General features: G+C 35.2%; 2 protein-coding genes across 4 annotated transcripts; one reads left to right on the forward strand and one right to left on the reverse strand.

The window, feature by feature from the left end:
• Nucleotides 1–5740: 5740 nt before the first annotated feature.
• On the reverse strand, nt 5741–12037 carry spryd7b (SPRY domain containing 7b). The gene is made up of 5 exons (XM_073845587.1): nt 11853–12037; nt 11302–11418; nt 9545–9711; nt 9341–9443; nt 5741–6929 (listed from the first exon to the last, which is right to left on the reverse strand). Exons 1-5 carry the CDS (start codon nt 12007–12009, stop codon nt 6832–6834), a joined length of 642 nt encoding a protein of 213 aa, XP_073701688.1. The 5' UTR covers nt 12010–12037; the 3' UTR covers nt 5741–6831.
• trim13 (tripartite motif containing 13) lies at nt 11354–22889 on the forward strand. 3 transcript variants are annotated; one of them, XR_012356588.1, is made up of 4 exons: nt 11354–11476; nt 14963–16204; nt 20741–20833; nt 21319–22887. XR_012356588.1 is itself a non-coding variant. In XM_073845585.1 (3 exons), the coding sequence occupies exon 2, from the start codon at nt 14969–14971 to the stop codon at nt 16181–16183; it is 1215 nt and encodes a 404-aa protein (XP_073701686.1). In that variant the 5' UTR covers nt 11354–11476; nt 14963–14968; the 3' UTR covers nt 16184–16204; nt 20741–22889. The 3 variants fall into 3 exon arrangements, 2 of the variants coding, with proteins under 2 accessions (XP_073701686.1, XP_073701685.1); XM_073845585.1 differs by having other exon boundaries at nt 20741–22889; XM_073845584.1 differs by lacking the exons at nt 20741–20833; nt 21319–22887 and having other exon boundaries at nt 14963–16456.
• Nucleotides 22890–23331: the final 442 nt, after the last annotated feature.

The following is a 23331-nucleotide window of genomic DNA, read 5'->3' on the forward strand; positions in this document are numbered from 1 at the left end:
ATGAAGGCAAGTAAACAAATCAAATTAATAATCACAAGCAAAAAAAAAAAAAAAAAAAAAAATATATATATATATATATATATATATATATATATATAATATTTAACTTTGAATATATGTGTATCAGATAATTATTTAATTACAATCTAATACAATGTTAACATTGAATTACACCTGTTACTTTTCTCAGCGCTGGTCATGATGGACCAATCACAGTCGTTTGTGTTTACAGGATAAGGCTTTGGCTTTTATATAAATTGATTTAGTTTGTAGTTTGGTTGAGTTTGAATTTTTGGAGTTTAATTGAATATACTACCTGAGATAACCGAGAGCACTGTCTGGAGTTCAAGTAGTTCACGATTGTTTTAGGCGTGTAAGATGAAAGAGATCAAGATTACCCGCCTTTTACGCAAACAAAAAAAAATGAAAACGAAACCTAATGCCACTGAAAGAAACATTGCAATGAAAACATAAACCGTCTTTGAGTGTCATCAAGCAGAGTCCTAATCGTGATTTGCCTAAAAAGACTGATGGGTCAATTTTTTTGTGTATGTGTGTGTGTTGATCACTGAATAAAAGGTAATTGCGGCTAAAGGGTAATCTCACAACTTTACACCTCGCAATTCTGACTTTTTTCTCAGAATTAAGATATAAACTTGCAATTGAGATCTATAAAGTCAATACTGCATGATATAAACTCACAAATGTGACTTTTTTTTCTCAGAATTGCATGTTTATATCTCGCAATTGTGACGTCTTTTTTCCCCTCAAAATTGGACTTTATATTTTAAAAAAAGTCAGAATTTCAATTTCGAGATACAAATTTGTATTTGTGAGGAAAAAAAAGTCAGAATTGTGAGAAAAAAGTCAAATTTGTGAGATATAAACTAGGAGTTGTGAGTAAAAAAGTCAGAATTGTGTGATATAAACTCACAATTGTGACTTTTTTTCTCAGAATTGCAAGTTTATATCTCGCAATTCTGACTTTATAACACGCAAATGCAAGTTAAGTCATAATTGTGAGATATAAACTTGCAATTTTGAGGGGAAAAAAGACATGCTCTCAGAATTGCAAGTTTATATCTCACAATTATGACTTAACTTGCATTTGCGTGTTATAAAGTCAGAATTGCGAGATATAAACTTGCAATTTCGAGGGGAAAAAAGACATGCTCTCAGAATTGCAAGTTTATATCTCACAATTATGACTTAACTCGCAACTGTATGTTATAAAGTCACAATTGTGAGATATAAACTTGCACTTCTAAGAAAAAAAGTCAAAATTGCATGTTTACATCTCACAATTCTGAGAAAAAAAAGTAAATTGCGAGTTATAAAGAGATATAAACTTGCAATTCTGAGAACATGTCTTTTTTTTTCCCCTCAAAATTGGACTTTATATTTTACAAAAAAAGTCAGAACTGCAAGATACAAACTTGCATTTGTGAGAAAAAAAAGTCAGAATTGTGAGAAAAAAGTCAAATTTGTGAGATATAAACTAGGAGTTGTGAGTAAAAAAGTCAGAATTGTGTGATATAAACTCACAATTGTGACTTTTTTTCTCAGAATTGCAAGTTTATATCTCGCAATTCTGACTTTATAACACGCAAATGCAAGTTAAGTCATAATTGTGAGATATAAACTTGCAATTTCGAGGGGAAAAAAGACATGCTCTCAGAATTGCAAGTTTATATCTCACAATTATGACTTAACTCGCAACTGTATGTTATAAAGTCACAATTGTGAGATATAAACTTGCACTTCTAAGAAAAAAAGTCAAAATTGCATGTTTACATCTCACAATTCTGAGAAAAAAAGTAAATTGCGAGTTATAAAGAGATATAAACTTGCAATTCTGAGAACATGTCTTTTTTTCCCTCAAAATTGGACTTTATATTTTACAAAAAAAGTCAGAACTGCAAGATACAAACTTGCATTTGTGAGAGAAAAAAAGTCAGAATTGTGAGAAAAAAGTCAAATTTGTGAGATATAAACTAGGAGTTGTGAGTAAAAAGTCAGAATTGTGTGATTTAAACTCACAATTGTGACTTTTTTTCTCAGAATTGCAAGTTTATATCTCGCAATTCTGACTTTATAACACGCAAATGCAAGTTAAGTCATAATTGTGAGATATAAACTTGCAATTTTGAGGGGAAAAAAGACATGCTCTCAGAATTGCAAGTTTAAATCTCACAATAATGACTATATAGTCAAAATTGCGAGATATAAACTTGCAATTCTGAGAAAAAAAAGTCACAATTTGTAAGAATTTTTTTTTCAATTCAGTTCTATTCCTCGTAATTGTAAGTTTATATCAGAATATATAATATATCAGAATTGTGAGATAAAAACTTGCAATAACATTCTTTATTTTATATATTTAGTGACGGAAACAGGCTTCCATACTGATCTATAATCATTATACAGTTATATCATCACAAACACTATTAAGCAAACCTCGTATTGAACCCAAAATATCCCTGTCATGTTCTTTAACCCTCAATAAAATGCTGGGTTTTTGCTTATACAACTGAAAGACTGATAGCTGTGAAATATTTCACAGACTATGATGTTGCTCTCAAAGTATTGGGGGCATCTGGACGGCTGCCTTGCATTGTTACTCAGCTGGAACAAGATGCAGCTTTTCATTGTAACCACCTAAATCTAAATTGTTACATTATTTAGGGCCATCTATACTTATCATTTAAATAGATAAATTAGTAAATTTCTTTGTACCTTGTGATGAATCACATATTAGAAAGGAGAATTGTTATGGGAACTTAAATGGCACTGTTACATGAGAATGGCTTTGTTCTTTGTGTTTCCAGACCTGGAGAAACAGGAACGGGATTTGCAGAGGAAAAAAGCAGCACTGAGAGATGCCAAAGCTGTACTAGGTGTTTAATAGAACAAGATGTTTTATTATTTTTTTTAATGAAAGAATTGGTTTACTTTTTTTATATCCAGAACATTTCTGCAGTTTGCAGTTTGTAGTTTGTTGTTTGTTTATGAAGGTTTACAGTACATCAGTGACAGATATCTCGTGAAATATGTCTATATATATTTTGATATGATCATTCTTCTGTTCTCATTTTCTAAATAAACAAAACAGTTGCAACAGCTAGAAATATTTCTTACAGAATGTCGTTCTTAGTATCTTTCATTGCATTTTAAAGCATAGCTTTCTTTTTTTTTTAAGAGTTTGAGACTGTGCAGTATGTGTTTGTTAATGCTGTGTATATTTTGTCTGTTGACTGGAGAAAGTGAGACTCACATCACCTGCGTTTGCTCATCTGTAAACCGTTCAGAGCAGGAGACTAAACAGCCAATCAGCACACAGCAACAGACTGACAAAACAGCCTCTAATGAGGCCTGGGGTCAACCACAAACGTGCCTGAAGGGCTAGTCAAAGCTTTTATTAGTGTCCCTTCAAAAGAGAAAGAACATTTAATTCCCAAATATGAACACTAGATGGCAGCAGACACATACATTAACAGCTTTAGGATGAACATTTCCGTAACTTTTCACTATAGATTCACAGCTGCTTTTTTCAAAACTATTAATTGTTGTTGTCCTTTCATCTGCGCTTTGGCAATGTAATCCAAACTTTGTCTAAACAGTTTTCAGTGAATTGGCTTTAAATATTTTAAGTCGAAAATACAACATAGTGCTTTAATAAAACCCACGCAAGTTATAAAATAAAAGTAATAGTTTTTATAGTAATGACTTTTATTCGAATGTATTTGGACTATTATCTCTATTCGATAAAACATATGTGACCCTGGACCACAAAACCAGTCATAAGGTTAAATTTCACAAAACTGAGATATATACATCATCATAAGCTTTCTATTGATGTATAGTTTGTTAGGATAGGACAATATTTGGCCAAGATACATCTATTTGAAAATCTGGAATCTAAGGGTGCAAAAAAATCAAAATACTGAGAAAATCACCTTTAAAGTTGTCCAAATTAAGTTCTTAACAATGCATATTACTAATCAAAAATTACATTTTGATAGGTTTACAGTAGGAATTTTACAAAAAATCTTAATGTAACATGATCTTTACTTAATTTCCTAATGATTTTTGACATAAAAGAAAAATCAATAATTTTGACCCATACAATGTATTTTTGGCTACAAATATACCCCAGCGACTTAAGACTGGTTTTGTGGTCCAGGGTCACATATAATGTGTTGCTTATTCATCACAGTTATTATAAAATGTACCTTTACCTTTTATTTATTTTCATTTTAGAACCACCAAAGCAGTGAAGACTTGAAAATAGTATGAGGTAAGATCTTAGAAGGAGCCTTTTTAAAGGCTTTTTCACAATGTTCGCTGAACCCCCTCCTGTCTGTCATTACTAATGTCTAGACCTGCTGGGAAATCAAGACAATAGGAACAATAAGGGAGGGAGTCTGCATTGGGGGTTTACAAAGTGTTACTCACCCATCCCTGTTACGTATAATATTACCGGCTAATGAATGGTTCTGTGGCAAATGAGTAGAACACCTCAAAATTATACAGATTTATTAATGAATCTATATATTTGTCTAGCTACATATAAAATAAACATATACGCTGCCATTCAAAAGTTTGAGTCAGTAAGATTTTTATTAGTAAGTCTCTTGTGCTCTTATTAAGTTCAATTTATTTGATCAAAAATACAGAGAAAAGTATAAACATTTTTTAGTAATATTATGAAATATTACTGCAATTTAAAATACGTTTTCTATTTTAATATACTAAATAATTTATTTCTGTGATGCAAAGCTACATTTTCATCAGACATTACTCCAGTCTTCAGTGTCACATGATCCTTCAGAAATCATTCTAATATGCTGATTTATTATCAACCTTACAATTTTTTTTGCTGCTTAATATATATATATATATATATATATATATATATATATATATATATATATATATATATAGATTTTTTTATTTTTTTATTTTTTTTGAACCTGTGATACTTTTCCTCAGGATTCTTTGATGAATAAAAAGCATTTATTCAATATAGACATCTTTGCTAACAACATAAGTCTTTACAATCACTTTGAATCAATTTAACACATCCTTGCTGAATAACGGTATTGATTTCTTTCAAACAAACAAAAAAAAAAAGAAATAATAAATTTGCTGACCCCAAACTTTGAATGAGGTGTATATGTTACAAAAGATTTCTATTTTAAATGAATGCTGTTCTTTTTACATTTTATTAATCAAAGAATCTTGGGGGAAAGATCACAGATTCCAAAAAATATATTAACCAGCACAACTTTCCAACACTGATAATAAATCAACATATTAGAATGATTTCTGAAGGATCATTTGACACTGAAGGAGTAATGATGCTGAAAATTCAGCTTTGCATCACAGGATTAAATTATATTTTAAAGTGTATTAAAACAGAAAACCACTATTCTTAATTGCAATAATGTTTCACAATTTTCCTTTTTTTTGGTATTTTAAGTCAAATAAATGCAGCATTGATGAGCAGAAAAGTTTTTTTTTTAAATCATTTAAAAATATAAACTTTTGAACAGCAGTGTATATGGAACTACTGCTATTAACCCACATTATTCCTTTAAGACACAAAGATCTAGCAACCCATTTAGAATCTTAACTAAATATAACACTTTATTTTTGTAGAGATGCTTGTATGTTATCAATATTTTAGTTAGTCATACTTAGTAAGTCATTATCATCATTTCACACTATAACACAGGTCTTCAACACAGAGACAGAATACTTAGGTTTATTAAATACAGCACTTGTGGAATGTACCATAAGACACAGTGTACAGAGAGAATTCAAGCTTTTTGGGGATTGAAAAACAGATTGGACAAGTCTTACAGAACACTTTTCAAAGCACCTTTTCTGAAAAGCACATTGACTTTGGGTAGCTGCATGACCATGCTGTTGATGACAAGACTTAAGAATTGGTTGTGCCTTTAATTATGTGATTGAAATTAAAGTGTGAGTGGTTTTAGTGTTAAGAATACATAACATTTCTGCAGCAACCAGTACAATTAGGTTATTAGTTGTAATTAATGTTACTGCACAGATGTTAATTATCAGTGGAGCAAAATGAGAAATGTTTTGGTGATTTTTTGTCACTGTCAGTCTAACATTTGAAGTGTAACAAGCAAGCTAGGGCAGCAAAACTGATCATGTTAAACAGATTCATGCATGTCTGAAACATTTTAGTAGCTATCTGATACTCTGAAATTAGTTGAGAGATCAGAGGTAAAATGTTAAAATACACTGGAAAATACTGTAAACTGCTACTGTTAGCAATTTATCAATATGCCTAGTTCAGATGAAAGGCCAATGAAAGCAACAGAAAAAAATAGGTTTGGTTTGATTCTCAATCATATGTAACTAGTGCAAATACAACTGGTTCATTCAAGAATATAAGCTGATATATCAAGTCAACAATACATTATCAATAATTCCTACACAAATCAAATAAACACAAAGCTGATCAGCTGCTGACCATTGTACATTGTCATTAAATAAAGAAATAAGCTCAGTTTATCAATATCACCCACTATAGAAAGTATATATATCAGTAAGTGTCTTCAGTGCTTGTAAAGTGTTTTCTGGGTTGTAGATTCTCTCTCTCTTTCGTGCGTCTCCTACCACACACACACACACACACACACACAGAAATAAAGCCTGGTTTGTCTTCCATATGGATAAGAGCAGCAGTAGTAACAGCAAAGGCAGAAGCAACATTGAAAGAGATTGTAACCGCGTGCTGCCACACACACAATTCAACTCAACTCTGTGTGTGTGTCTGCACACATAGCTGACAATTCAAAAGATCTGCTGTTCAAACAGAATCTTTTCGAAGCCTTCAGGTGGAGTGTGGTAGAAATCACTGAACTGGCAGTCTATGATGGCACTGTCGTCCACTGAGAGGGGAGATTACAAACATTAATATATTAGTTCATCATATGAATGGCAAAAACATATTTCAATATATGGGCCATTCTACAGAATTGGAACAAAGTGCTGTCCCACAACCAAAAAAACTATTAAAATGCATTTACGTATTCAAATCTTAGATGTTTACTAACATCCTTTTATTATCTATTGAAACCCGCGATAATATTTAAAATGTAAGTAAGATTAATGTATATAAAATCATCATTTAGTGGGTACTTGCAAATAGGAGGTGGCTTTCCTGAACCCTGACCCCTAAATTTCATTTATGACAATGATATTGGAATAATTTTTGCAAATATCTTTGAGTTTTTAAAAAAAGTTCAAAAAAAATATTTGATATTTTCTTTGTAAATTATGAAACTTTTTGTAAAAATACATGTCACGGATTTTCATGTCACTACCAAAACGGTGTATGTTTTAGCCCATTGACTGAGACTGATTTTAATTACACCCCTACATGTATGATTAGGAAAAATATCATTTTGAGGAAAATGTGTTCAAAAGTCTAATAAATGTGTGTCACTACTAAGGAACGTCACTACCGAACACCATTTTTTTGGGAGTTATTTCATAACTTTTAGCTTTATATGTGTACAACTGTTCAGAACTGTGCTAGCTAACCATGTGCTAATTAGCATATTTGAGCTAGGATCAAAAGTATCTAAAATTGTCAAGACTGAAACATTTGGTTAAGTTTCGGTAGTGACATCTATGTTTATTTGGGTGTTATTTCCTAAAACTGTCACTACCGAAACAGTCACCACCAAAACATTTGGTGAAGTTTCAGTAAAGACATTTTTTTCAAGACGTTTCCAACTCTGACTTTCTGTAGAATGGCCCATATACAGTCAAGCCCCAAATTATTCATACCCCTGGCAAATTCTGACTTAAAGTTACTTTTAGTCAACCAGCAAGTTTTTTGAGCGAAAATGACACAGGCTTCTCCCAAAAGGTAATAAGACAATGTACAAGAGGCTTTTATTTACATTTGAACAAAAAGTGGCATGTCCAAAATTATTCATACCCTTTGCAAACTGTCACAGTCTATGAGAAAATCCAAAGTTCTATACCATTCCAAATAGTCCAAGGAGCAGTTGCTTTAATCAACGGGTGAAAAACAGAAACTCTCTGCTGTTGGTTTGTGGACAGTCATGGCTAAGACAAAGGAGCTCACTGAGGACCTGCGGCTGCGCATTGTGGCTGCTCACAAGTCAGAAAAGGGCTATAAGACCATATCTAAATGTTTTGAAGTTCCAGTGGCCGCAGTGCAAAGTTTTATTAAAAAATACAAGACGTTCCGCACTGTGAAAAATCTCAGAGGATGTGGTCAGAAGCCAAAAGTGACACCTGTGCTGGCCAGGAGGATAGTGAGAGAGGTAAAAAAGAATCCAAGGATCACCACCAAGGCCATCCTGATGAATCTGGGCTCTGCTGGTGGCAACATCTCAAGGCAGACAGTCCAACGGACACTGCACACCGCTGGGTTCCACGGACACAGATCAAGGAGGACACCACTTCTCCAGATAAGGCACACAAAAGCCCGCTTGGCCTTTGCAAATGCTCATCTGGACAAAGAAGACGACTTCTGGTCTTCTATTTTATGGTCAGATGAAACAAAAATTGAATTGTTTGGCCACAATGATGTAGCCTTCATTTGTCGTAAAAAAGAAGCCTTCAACCCTAAGAACACCATCCCCACTGTCAAACATTGTGGTGGGAACACTAATCACAGTAAACTGCACCATGAAAGAGGAGCAACGCATCAAAATTCTCAACAACAACATCAGGCGGTCTGCAGAGAAACTTGGCCTTGGGCAGCAGTGGACATTTCAGCACAACAATGACCCAAAACACACAGCAAAAGTGGTGAAGAAATGGTTAGCAGACAAAAATATTAACGTTTTGCAGTGGCCCAGCCAGAGTCCTGACTTAAATCCAATTGAGAATCTGTGGAGGGAGCTAAAGATCAGGGTGATGGCAACGAGACCCTCCAACCTGAAAGAGTTGGAGCTCATCGCTAAAGACGAATGGGCAAAAATAGCAGTGGAGACATGCAAAAAGCTGGTCAGCAATTATAGGAAGCGTTTGATTGCTGTAATAGACAATAAAGGCTTTTCTATTGATTATTGAGAAGGATATGAATAATTTTGGACATGCCACTTTTTGTTCAAATGTAAATAAACGATGAGTGATTTTTTTTCCACAATGATGCCTCTTGTACATCGTCTTATCTTCTGGGAGACGTCTGTGTCATTTCTAATTAAAAAAAAAACTTGGTTGAATAAAAGTAACTTTAAGTCAGAATTTGCCAGGGGTATGAATCATTTCGGGCTTGACTGTATATTATATGATGCTACTATAATGAAATACAACTCACCATAAACTATGGGGAACACAGTCCCTCGAATACCTGAGGCTGGACAGTGCATGTTCTTTCCATTTAAGTACAGGTTCAGTTCCACATGATCGTAGGTCACCCCCTTAAAACAGAGACACACATTTATGAACTGTATATGTACTGTATGCTGTATTGCACAATTTAGCTATTGATGGCTCACAAATTTTAAAAGTTAAAACGTACCACTATATCCCCCTCCTGAGGCAGGCTGTTGGCAGGTAATCGGTTCTTCTCCTCATTGTTGTGGTATATGGAGCCATCGTGTCTAAGCACCAAACTGTGACTGTCTTGACCCAGTGGCACCTGGTTCAAATTCACCTTCTGAGTGGCCACACCGATCCCCCAAACACCTGCATCATAAACACAAACAGACAGCACTACTTCATGAGACAGCTGTACCTAATATCCATCTAAAGACCACTATAGAGATTTAGGAGGTAAAATGTGATTGTAGTTATGTTACAAAGCAAAAAAAATAAGGGTCATTTTAAGGGTTATTTTTATTTTATTTTGTTTTATTCATTTATCTTTATCTGAATTCTCCTGTGCTTATCAAGGCTGCATTTACTTGATCAAAAATACAGAAAAATAGTAATACTGTGAAACTTTATTAGTTTAAAATAACGGTTTTCTATTTTAACATATATTTTAAATTATAATTTATTCCGGTGATGCAAAGCTGAATTTTCATCAGCCATTACTCCAATCTTAATTGTCACATGATCCTACAGAAATCATTCTAATATGCTGATTTATTATGAACGCTGGCAACAGTTATGCTGCTTAATATTTTTTTGGAACCTGCGATTCTTTTTGTAGGATTCTTTGATGAATACAAAGTTAAAAAGAACAACATTTATTCAAAATAGAAATCCCTTCTAACAATATAAGTCTTTACAATCACTTTATATCAATTTAACACATCCTTGGTGAATAGAAGTATTCATTATTCATAAATTTACTGACCCTAAACTTTTAAATAAAGTTTATATTTTTACAAAAGATTTTTCTTTTAAATAAATGCTTTTCTTTTTAACTTTTTATTTAAGAATCCAGAAAAAAAATATCACGGGTTCCAACAAAATATTAAGCAGCTAAACGATTTTTAACATTAATAATAAATCAGCATATGAGAATGATTTCTGAAGGATCAGAAATTAATGCAGTCTTGAGGAGCATAAGAGATTTCTTTCAAAACTTAAAAAAATCTTACTGATCCCAAAATTTTTGAACGGCAGTGTGTGTGTGTGTGTGTGTGTGTGTGTGTGTGTATGTATATATATATATATTTTTAAATGATGCCGTTTCAGTAACACGGAGAGTTTTAAAAAAATTCATAAAATTATGAGATTAAAATGATATGATATGACTTTATTCTCTAAATATTACAACTTCAATCTCAAATTGTTTTGACTTTATTCTCATAATTTTATTATTCTTTTTTTTACTTTAAATGGCACTAAAACAGTCAATGTTTTTTATTAAATATTTTTAATAAAATATTTTGTTTGTCTTTTGAATTTGTTGAGAAACATTACGAGTTATTAATTTTCTGTAATAAATCAAATTAAGGGAAAATATTGCTACACTCAGCATGGCATCCTTTTATGTCTAATGCTTTATTTCTGGTTATTGCAATTGATTCAATTACTTAAATGGAGTTGTGTTGATTTTATGTATGTATGTATGTATGTATGTATGTATGTCAGACTCCATTTTATATCAACTACACACTCAACAATTTTATTCTTTGAGAGACCAAAGTGCTACAGTGTTTGCATAGGCATTAGAAAAATATTAAAAACGACCAAAGCAAACCAAAAAAACCTACAACAGAACGTTATGAAACGTATTTAATAAATAATTAAACACCTGATTATCTGAAGCCACGATTAATTTCTGGCCCTGCTGTATAGTAACAAAATAATGATGGCACTCACCAGTGGACTGGACCTTGAACTCAAAATAGCTCTTGTTCTGGTGTAGAGGGGCGTTGGCAAGACAGGCTCCGGTTCCACAGATCCGCCTCCCACTTTTCACTATGACCACATCCGTCCCTGGGAAAAAAGGCCAAGCAAACTCTCATGACCACACTGCTGCAGCTTTGAAATACAGGTATGCATTTTATAATGTTTTCAAAGATAATTGCAGAAAAACGGAGCTGAAATGAAAACACACATCCTGGACTCACTTAATTATAACATATTAAACAGAGACTGGATCTGTCAGCTGTATACTACTAGCAACTAGCATCTGATCCAGAGTAGTTAGGACTAACTTAACTTACTTGACATGATTCATTAGAGACTATTAGGAACGAATGCACCTTGTTTATTTAAAAACAGTGATGGTAGATCTACTCAATAGTTAATTTGTGTTCAAGCCTTTGTTTTTTAGGATATAGCATCATCTGCTAGCTTGACGTCTCTTCGGTTTAAATTTAAATTGGTGACTTCTTGTGACCCCGCTGAGCAGTGGAAATGTGTCTTACCCATGTGATGCGTGTCTAGCTGCACGGTGGGCATTTCTTTGAGGGGAGCATGACCCGGTCCGCCATCCCCGCAGCAGCCCAAACAACACGTAAACATTGCAGCCATTCTAGCGCTGAGATCACCGGAAGTGCAGTTACAGGATAGAATGGATCTCATGGAAAAATCATTGTTGACTGCTGGTGCTGTTTTGAGACACACAGAGTTCCACCTCAAGGGGGCGCTGACCGGCTCAGAAACTCGAATCGTTATTTGGGCCTCATTAAAACTTTTTTTTTCTTTTATCGAAAACGTTTTTACATAATTTTGTATAACTGATTCATACGTGATTTTCGAATGGAAATCCGCCTGCAATTTCTATTAAAAAAAAAAAAAAAATATATATATATATATATATATATATATATATATATATATTTTTTTTTTTACAAAAAAAGTAGTTGAAGTAAAAAAGAAGTAATTACAAACTACTGCAAATGGTCTTTCCTGACCAGCATGGAGAAAAGTAACAAAATATCTTGTGAAAATAATTAATAAATAAATACTAATAATTTTTTTTTAAATGCGCATGCATGACCAAAATAAAAAATGTGCTGTGTAAATAATTTCAATTAATAATTTTAATTTGCGTATGGACATGGTTGACAATAATTCAAAAATTCATTAATAAAAAATAAAAATAAAATAAAATGTGCATGCGCGACCAATATAAAAAAAAATGCGGTATGTAAATAAGTTCAGAACGCAAAAAAAAAATCAAAAAATTATATTTTTTTAACATGCACTTGCTGACCAAAAAAAAAAAAAAAAAAAACATTCAGACCGATTATTTGCATATGGACATGGTTTTCAATAATTAAATTTTTTTAATAAAAAAATAAATTAAAAAATGCACCATGTAAATAAGTTCAGACCCCTCATTTGCTTACAGACATGGTTGACAATAAGTAAAAAAAAAAAAAAAAATTTAATTAAAAATGCACATGCGCAACCTAAATAAAAAAAAAAAATGAGTTCAGACCACTCATTTGCATACTGACATGGTTGACAATAATTAAAAAATTTATAAAAGTAAAATAAATAATAAAATGCGCATAATAAACCAAAATAAAAAAATGCTCTGCTCTGTGTAAATAAGTTCAGACTGCTCATTTGCATACAGACATGGTTGACAATTTAAAAATTAATTAATATATTTTTTAATATTTTTTAAAAAATGTGCATGCATGATTACAATAAAAAATAATTTCAGATGCTCATTTGTGTACAGACATGGTTGACAATAAATTAAAAAATTAATGAATAAAAAAAAAAAATAATAATAATAACAACAACTAAAACAATAATAATAATAATAATTAAAAAAAATGTGCATGTACAACCAAAATAAAAAATGCACTGTGTAAATAAGTTCAGGCCGCTCATTTGAGTAACTGAAAGCATAAATCTATTTATTTTATTTAAAATATAATAGTATTATCACACTTTATTATTTAGTTTGTTTTATTTAAGCTAAAATAAAGTGGAATAACATGATCACTATTATTATTGTTTTAATAGTTATATTTAATGGGTCACAATATGTGCAGTGTGGGGATCAAACCAAATCTCCAGGTGCTCCCATGAGAACCAGGCTGAAAAATATGTGCACCCCTGCATATCAAGTGTTAATTTGGACTGAGATAGAATGTAGTTTTTAATGTATGTGTCCCCCTTGTGAATCATGGTTTTGTTATTATCGAATTAACATGCAATAAATAAAAAGCGCTTATCCTAGTTCTATGACACCTGTTCGCTGAGCCCTCTCGTGGCCAATTACGTCACTGCATGCGCTTTCATCCCTGATTCGACCAATGAGCGCGGCGCCTCGGAAGCCGTTCTCTTCCTGATGGCATGGAAACAGGGGAAGAAAAATCGAGGTCAAAATATTTTGACACGTGACTCGGTAACGATTGGTTATCGATGCGTCAAGACCCTGACACATGGCACGGGCATATGCGACCAAAGTGGCGTGATGAAGGATCAGCTTTATGGCAGAAAACAGCGACGTGCTTTTTGCTTGCCCATGACTAGTTGTAAACGAATATCACGTCTTGATTGTAGCTCACTGAATAGATGAATTAGGCGTTTATGTGGGTAGACGATGGGTAACGCCAGAATTGACGTAATCTGTAGAGAAACGCTGATCTAGGAGAGAGTGAGTGCTCCCCCGCAACAACCCCATCCAAGAACCAAGGGATCCTCTGCATTTATTTCTCACCGCGCAAAACGTGCATTCAACTGCTTGAGTCTGCAAATACGCTTCGCTACGCGGATACTACGTTGAATGTTGCACTGAAATGTTTGTCTTTAAATGCACTATTCATTAGCTGTCTGTACGCATTGTTTTTATTTGCCTGGCCATGCTGACTTGACCTGAACTAGTTAAAATTTCCCAGTTGGAAAGGGCGAAGTCTGCACAGCAACAAGACCCATGATTGCGTTGCACACTGCCTAAGCATCTAGTGCGCTTCTGGTCCAATTGCTGATGCTTTCTGCCTGCAAAATCTGCCACAACCGTAGTAATACCTTGACAACTGGACCCGGGCAAGCCGAGAAACATTTTTGACAACTCGACGGCGGGCAATCTTTTTTCGAAATCAATACCTTTGTTGGACAGGTCCTCGGATATTCCTGCACGAAAGTTCTCACCCGGCAATTAAAAATGAAGTACTGGTGCACTCAGGAGTCTTCATCATCAGGCAATCTGACCTACTATATTTGGTTAACCTGTCGTGCCTCTTCCACAGAATCGCTTGCTGTGCATTAAAAAAAAAATCGTCTGATCGATGCAGATGATCAGTCAACATTTATTTAACATAACATGGATACGGTTTTCTCATTCTCAGCCAATTTGGTTTTATCATTGATAGAGTCGTAAAAGCAAACAAATACTTTGTTTATTGCGCCTAATAGGGATGATGTCCAAAATGACACTGGACAGCACTGAGTGCTCTAGACTTCACAATCGGTGTGAGATGCACGAAAAAGAAGCTTGCCAAGATGATGAAAGTTGTATTGATGTGTCATGCCCCCGACAAGCTTTCATATTGATGTCTTTTTTTCACTTTAGGATACGATGGAGCTCTTGGAGGAAGACCTCACATGCCCAATATGCTGCTGTCTTTTCGAGGACCCCCGCGTTCTGCCGTGCTCTCACAGCTTCTGCAAGAAATGTCTAGAGGGCATCCTGGACGGTAACCGGAGCCCTGCTTGGAGACCCCCGTTCAAATGTCCTACGTGTCGAAAGGAGACCGTGCACAACGGCATCGCGAGTTTGCAAGTCAATTACTCCCTGCGTGGCATCGTAGAGAAGTATAACCGGATTCGAGTGATGCCGAGGATGTCTCTCTGCCGAGTTCACAGCGGGCAACCGCTCAACATCTTCTGCGCCACGGATCTGAAGCTCATCTGTGGCTTTTGCGCAACGACGGGTGATCATAAAGGACACAAGTTTTGCGCGCTGGAGGAGGCGTACGAACGCGAGAAGCTCGCGTTTGAGGAGTTGTATCGTGTCGTGGAGAGCTGGAAGGGCGCGGAGGTGCATTCGTGCTTGGAATTGTTAGAGGGAGCGAAGAAGGCGGCGCTGGTGAGGGTCTCTCGGGACGCGGATCGTGTCTCAGAGTACTTTGACAAACTTTTGCGCACGCTGGAGCACAAACGGAGCGAGATCCTCTCGGACTTGGAGACTCTGAAGCTCGCGGTCATGCAGACCTTTGACCCCGAGATCAACCAGCTCCGCTCGGCGCTCGAAGAGCAGCAACGCGCACTCAGCATCGCCGAATCCTTCCGTTCGCTTTCTGACCCGCTCACTTTCCTCCAGCAGATGCAGGACTTCAGGGAAAGGCTGCGCGTCATTCGGGGAACGCCGCTGCCGTCGCGGACTGATGTGGACGTGGGTTTGCTTGGCCTGCAGAGCTTCGATGTGAAGGAATGGGACCGGGTGCGTCTTGGAGAGGTGGACAAGCTGTGCGCCCCCTACGAGAGCAGCACCTACCTGCCTTCGCTGCCCCCTGCCGCCGCTCCGCGCTTCTCCCGTGTGCTGTGGAGAGTTGTTCTGGTTGTGTGTGCGTGTCTCCCCGCGCTGAACTTTCTTCCATCGGACTGTCTCGCTTTGAGCTTCCAGGATAAGGTGGTCGCACTCAGCGGCTATTCTCTGCCCGCACCCGGAGAGATTGTGCGCTGGCTTGGGCTCTGCTGGAAAGAAGCGGAAGCGATCTGCGCGCTACTAACAGAGCTGTGTCGGAACTGTATCTTGGACCTGATAAACACAACATCAGATTTCATCAGCTGATTTTATAACTCCATTCATTAGGTACTTTTTTATGTCCTACAATGTGCCAACTTAGAAAATCCCATAACACTTCCCGTAAAATTTAGTTTGTGTTTCTGTTTTTGAATGTGTAACAAGAGTGGCTGATTCATATATAGTCAGCATTTGTGTGCTATCAAATTGCACTTATTTTGTCTGTTGGTTTAAAAAAGAAAAAGTATGGATGGATCGTGTTTTTTTGCTAATGGGATAACATTCCCAAATCTTAAACTTAATAAAATGCCTTTCTTCACAGCCGTGTTTAATCTCCAAAAGTTCCTCTTGAATGCAAGTTTTCACTTTTTAATATATTATGCTTATTGCAGTTTTGTAAACACCAGTGTTGGAGGTTAACTAAAGAAGAGGAACACTTTCCGATTGTGCATTGATATCGTTTATCTACTCTGTGCAAGGTATCAGGAGACTCAAGGTTAAACGTTACGTAACCGAATGTCAGTCTCGTACCAGGATAGTGTATTCAGTTCTTCAGTATTTCTTTGTTTTAATTATTATTATACTCAGAATGAACTTGCATATTGCTATATGTTTGGATTGTTGCTGGTTTAATACGTTTTGGCGATAATACAGCTTTAATGTTGCGATAGCATTTGCCATTAGAAAGTTTGGAAATTTCTAGTGCTGAAACAAAACTTTATCTGAGCGGCATTGGCTATTGGAACGGATTCGTGTTTTGAAAAGCAATTATTTTATATTTTTATACAAAAAAGCAGACCTCATCAATGTCTTGGTAATATTTACAGATTCACCCAAAATAGACATAAGATGTGCACCATTAAGCACAAAGTCAGAACTGTTTAGAGAAAAAGGAAAAAAAGAAAAAGGTATCCCCGTTTTTTCCTACTGTTTAAACAGGAATCCTGAGAGATTCTCGGACGACTCTGTTCTGATATGACGTCACCACTGGAGCCCTGCGCACGTCACCGAACATATATTTAGACGACTGTTGCCAGGCGAATTAGGGGATGAAAAGTGAAATTACCTACTTTAACCTACTTTACCAAATAAAACCTTACATAACTTGGAGTAAATTGAATAACAACGAATTTATTAATAAATATCAATTCTTTTGGGGGCTGCAGAACACACTGCCGACAAATAGGGAGCTCACCCTGAAATGGCGCCATGTGTTATGTAATTCCAATTCTTCGATTTTCTTTCTTTATAAACAAATATAACAGTGTGTCTTTAAAATAACAACGCTATGTTTACTCTTATCACATAGGCTATTTTACACCAGTATTACACCTCACTATTATTTTAGGGGGAAAAAAGGCAGTCAAGTCAACGTCAACACAAGTGTAGGCTATTTCTTTTTGCTTTAATCGTTTTGTCTTTGTGTTTAATGTTTCTAATGATTTAATTATTTTAATTCAATGCTCGTTTCGACGGAACTGAAAAGCTGCACTTTGCATGTTACCATTTTGTCCTGTTTTTTATTCTTGAAGTTGAAATTTGTTATAGGGACTATTATGACACTCCAAATAAATTTCCCTTCAATGTATGCTATATATTTAAGTTTTAGCATCATGCTTAATTCTCTTTAAATTTGTGTCAAATGAAATACACGGCATACGTCGACCATGACTTATGAGAAGCCGCGAAAAGTCTTTAGCGTGTGTGTACTGTAATTGCAAAATGTTGCACTTGCTTTGTTACTTTTTTTTGCAGACACTACAGTAGCATTTGCCATTTTTATATATCCGGCTACATAAAGGAAATACAACAATTAATGATCACCGTTAAATTTCAATTATAAGCCGCATAAATTAAACTGTCATACGGCGCATTATGAAATACCAACACAATCTTGCATTCCGATAAACGGTGTAGAAATAGGGAACATCAGCAATTAGCCTAGATTATAGTTGCAAATGTCTCAAAACTCCGGGACAAAGTGTTATGGTTGCCGAAAAAGCAAATAAATTAATAAAATAGGCGTACACATTGTATTTTTTATTATTAGGCTATGAAATTATACGTGTTAACATTTTACAGCCTATACGCACTGTCCTGCATCTAACATTTAAGCCACTCCTCAAAGAGCCGTAAGAAATTGAGACTTGAGACTTAAATCTCATTATTTTCTCTATAGGGTTAAAAGAAGAGCGTAAAGATCAGTAGCTGTATGCAGAGAAAATTTCGGGGGCTGTAATATATGAAGGTGTATTTATTTGGACCTCCTTAAGTTTCCCCGACATAAACACACTCACACACTAAAAAAAAAAGGCGGACTTTTTTCCCTCTTGGGAACTTGTGTTCAAACACACAATGAGCAGTAACTGCAATCAGTTCAAGTCATGTAAAAATAAGTATATTCACAATTAAATAAAGCGAAAACATGTATTTTATTTAAACATCTGCCTAAGAATAAACATCTAAATTAAACAGCCTATATATTTATCACAGGCGTGTAAAATGACACCTTATGAGAGGACTTCTCTCAAAGCATCAAACGCAGCAAAATAAGAGCGCGGAAAACACAAATTTTGATTCTGATAAAATGTATTTAATAAATTTATAAAAGGGGCGTTTAGAAAACCGTCCTCATATTTGCTAAAAAAATAAAAAATAAAACTCAATACAGTTTTACGTCTTAGCGTACTGGACGATGAACTATTTTATCTTGATTTTGTTTCCATTAAATTATTAAAATAATAGATTAAAATCAGCTCTATGAAACTCTGCACTGTTGCATTATCTCAGCTGCACTGATCATCTTTAGATCATGTCTAAAAGCATCATATGACTAAAACGAAGCGTCAGAAGATTAAATCGACGTGTGTCATAAGTGATCATGTTACGAGTTAAAGGCAACAACGGTTTTAAGTGCTGGTCAATTAAACAAAAATAAAAAGTAATTTCTTTATTTCCAAGGATACAAGATGTGATAAAATCAGAGGCAAACACAGCATCCAGATATGGAAAAATCACAGACGCATTTCTGCGTGTAAATGGTAAAGTTATCCTAAATTATTTGACCCCGGTAAAAATCACAAAATTAAATAAACAAAATAATTATAATTTCTCAGAATACAACAACATGACAAAAACGAGTCTAAATTGTGGTTATATGTGCTAAGATGATTTAGCCTGCTCATAAATGCGCCTTTTTGATCTCTTTTCATAAAATGGCGGAAATTTGAGCTCTGCATTGGGTTACACTGTCGTTTTCATTTTTTTAGGCCGACAGAACTTTGTGAGTAATTTCACAAAAAATGTAGGCTGCATCTCGGAAGGTTACATAAGTGACTTGTGTCACTTTATGTTAACTGTACATGTCGTTCACCTACCGGGAAAACTGTAAAATAACTTGCCCACACCAGAACTTCGCTGGGTGATAAGCGTTTTAGAACTGAGGTTATGTAAGAATGATATGGTACGCATGCGCCGTTCAGTAACCTCTCCTGTAAGAAATGGAGACTCTAATATTATATGCCGTCCATTTTAACCAGCGTAATAAAACACATAAATGGCTAAAATCTTGCTTGTTTGTTATTATCGGAAAAAGTTTATTTGGAGTCAGTTTTGCGGTCTCACGTGAACTCACCGGAAATGAGGAAAACTTGAAAACAATTACTAATGCATTTCACGTTATACGGGTTCAAAATACAGGAAAGTAAAAGAATTCTACAACAGTGTTCAAACACAGTAGAGAAGAAAAGCGACCACAAAGACGGGGTCTGTCGACAAATTTGCGTTCCCTGTGGAAAAAAAGCTGAACAACAGATGCATGAACAAAAGGATGCGCTAACGAGTTTTCCGTAATCTTTTTCAGTTTTATTGTTTATTTGCTTTAACACAAAAATGCAACAGCACGTGTAGGAATATACTGATTTCATTTAGTATATTCCATAAAAAAAAAAAAAAAAAACAGATTGAAACTTAAAAGATACAAGGGTAGAAGTATATTTTTACATATTGAAGAAAATAAACAGTAAATTAAAACAAACTTTAATAAACAAAACAAAAAAGGTACTAGATTTTTTAAACAAAACGAAACATGGCATCTATCGTTACCTTTGACCATTCAGTTTGTTCCGCTGAGATGGAGGGTCCTTCTGACTTCTCTATGTTGGTTTGATGATTCAGTCCAAGGTATTTCAGTACCAGTGAGTCAGCCACTACCTGCACTGGCTAGGCCCCGGTAGCTGTGATAAAAAGATGACGTGCATGTGCTGCTTGGTGACTTCTTGCTTCAGCAGCACGAGCAATATTGGAGGCATTGGCCAAGGAGTAACTCCAATATTTACATGCTGCTAAAGCAAGACAACACACGCATTCACACACACATACAATCTTTCTCGTCTCTCTCAACTGCGTAGGTTCCCAGGAATTGATGCTGCAGCACATCACGGCCTGCATCTCTGTATCACCACAAACCATTCTGTGCTGCTACACCATCACCTAGAGAGGGTCCCTCTCTCTCAATCACACACTCACACCCTCGGCAACATGACCAAGCACTGCCAGAATCACAGAGCAAGTGACTCCTCTCCTCCCTCTCTCTCTTTCTCTCAGCAGGGCTTGAGGCATTCCAGGACTCCATCTGAAACACAGAAGAGAGGAGGACGCTTGAGTGAGAACATACACACAGCAGCTGGACGTGATGCTGTCAGTTTGCAGTAAAATACTTCAGTGTCTACTACTGTAATTTGCCTGCAAACCATTTGCATCCAACAGGAAAAAATGGTTATTTCTATTTGTGCGCAGGACCTGCTAATGTACAGTTAAGTGTTCAGGATAATGCACAGTTCTAAATATATTTTATTGATGCATTACTAAAAACAAAGTAAAATGTATACTTCTTGTTTTTTATTATTGCACACCAACTCACAGAATATTTTGCACTTCAGTGAAAAAAGCATCTACAGGTCAAAAAACTATAATGTTATGAGATAATTGTGTATTTAAAAGATCCATCATTCCCAGTGGGTCCTGTACCGTTTTGGCATATTTACTTTTCACTATATTTTAAAACAGCACACAAGAGACGATTAAAAACGAGGCATTACGAGAGTTATAAATAGTATTCAAAATTTTATTTTTACATCACCGTCCCCCTGTGGTACATTATCCTTCTTTCTTATTTTCTACAGGCTGGATTTTCTCCAGACACACATCTGAGCAACTTTCAAGCCTCCTCTGGTAACTCCATCAAAAATAATGATATTAAAGAAAACAAGAAACTACTGCTATTGCCTTTTAGACCAGTCTGGATTTAACCTCCAAGATGGTGATTCAGCACTGACAACATCCAGCCTCGTAGTCATCTTCAACAGCGGGAACAAACCTGCCACCAGCTTCCCAAAGTGCCGTCCCACAGCTGAAGACATCTCTTATGCCCACAAATAATATCTATTCTTTTGAAATCAATCACCGTGCCTCATGTACAGCTACGACAAAAAAAGCTAATGTTAATGTTTACCAAGTCAGAGTTAATGTGAGACATCATTAACATAAAAACCTAATTTAAAAAGTACTGACAGTAATATTAGATACATTTATACAACCAACAATAGAATGGCAAACACAGAATCTCAATAACAAAGCATTTTCTATGACACACCAGCTTTGTCAAGATTTTGAATTTTGTTGTGTCTTAAAATAAAATTTAATTATGTTAATTTACATTTTGTTTGATAGCCTATAATTACAGCCTGCTTTTTAAAATAAAGTGAAGCTGGAAAAAGAGGAGATCTGCGGTGTACTAAAATAATGCAGCATTTTACAGCAAACACCACCAGTTGTGATTACATAATTTTCTTGAAATGTTACGGTTTGTATTTTTAAGTGTATATTAAAATATTTCATTGATAAAATATTAGTTAACAAGTTTCAAGTATATGTTTGTTACAACCACTAAGGTGTAACACCAACACCAAGGTTACGACCTGACTAACATAACTATTAATTTGGGTCAGTGATGCAACATGGATTCACGGCCAAGAAACAAGCCGTTGTGACAATGCCACAATATTTATATACTGTTAAGCTCCTGATAAAGTTACTGACAGTGAAATTATTTTTTTACTCTCTAGCTTAGGAGATTTTGACTAGACGAATTTTCCAAAATCAGCCAGTTAGTTCTATCATCCCAACAACACCAAACACCTAGCAGTGATCGACGAAATTGACAGAAAGACAACTAGAAATTCTCACACACAATGCTAAAGTAGCTTTAAGAGCCCATGGCCTGCACTTGATAATGACAACAAACTTGTAATTGCTTCTAAACAAGAGTTGGCATCTGAAATATTTTTTTTCTTCCAGCATTTACTCGAGCTAACACACCTCAAAGGCAAGAAATACAAATAAAACCACTACAGACACTACAGTGAATTTGCTCTTTCACAGAAGCTAGAGCCAAACCACCACTGCCTGAAAAAAGGATTCAGGCTCAAGACAGACAAATGTAAGTACAATTAAAAAAAATAATAATAATAATTGTTTTACACTTCACTTGTGCAAACAAGCACTGTGTCGATCTAAAGAGGACATCTCGTTGCTTGAAGGGGATTTTAAAGCCTTAATACCATGATGGCTTGCCAGATGTCAAATGCTGAAAGTGTCATTTACTGTGCATATAGCACCTGAACTGTCTAGTTGCTGTAAATTTGTGTTTTAGCTCCTCTCTTGAAACAATTAACACAGCATATAAAATAAATTGCATAGAGATGCTATTACCTTGAATTGTTTTCGAGTTTCTGACGTCACAACCAGGCTAATTCTGTAAAAAAGAAAAAAAGAAAAAGGAGGCATCACGCTTACAGCTGCAGTTTTAAGAATCTGGTGTAACCAGCACAATTTAAAAACAGATGCATATATAGTTTTAAAAATAATACTAAAATACATTGAAAAAAATAAATAAAAATCAAGACATTTATAGTTAGTGCTACTGTGTGTATGTGTGTGTGTGTATGCTGTGAAGTGTGAACTGTGAGTGTATGTGTTACATATTCTTAAAAACACTCCTTTCAAAGATACAAATAATAATATGAATGACCTAAAGTATTATTGGCTTATACACTGACACGAATTTTAGGACAAAAAAAATTTCTAAAATTTACATCTAATACCTCATGTACCACAAGTTTGTCTTAAAAAGCTCC

Source organism: Garra rufa, chromosome 8 (assembly GCF_049309525.1).
Source record: "Garra rufa chromosome 8, GarRuf1.0, whole genome shotgun sequence".
Classification (NCBI taxonomy): domain Eukaryota; kingdom Metazoa; phylum Chordata; class Actinopteri; order Cypriniformes; family Cyprinidae; genus Garra; species Garra rufa.

Bases quoted from the DNA above. Each gene is read 5' to 3' on its own strand.
- spryd7b (XM_073845587.1), bottom strand. From the start codon at position 12,009: ATGAGATCCATTCTATCCTGTAACTGCACTTCCGGTGATCTCAGCGCT. The intron at 11,419-11,852 runs GTAAGACACATT...CTTTTTTCCCAG, and splicing joins GCTAGACACGCATCACATGG to GGACGGATGTGGTCATAGTG. The intron at 9,444-9,544 runs GTACGTTTTAAC...CTCTGTTTTAAG, and splicing joins CTCAGGAGGGGGATATAGTG to GGGGTGACCTACGATCATGT.
- trim13 (XM_073845585.1), top strand. From the start codon at position 14,969: ATGGAGCTCTTGGAGGAAGACCTCACATGCCCAATATGCTGCTGTCTT.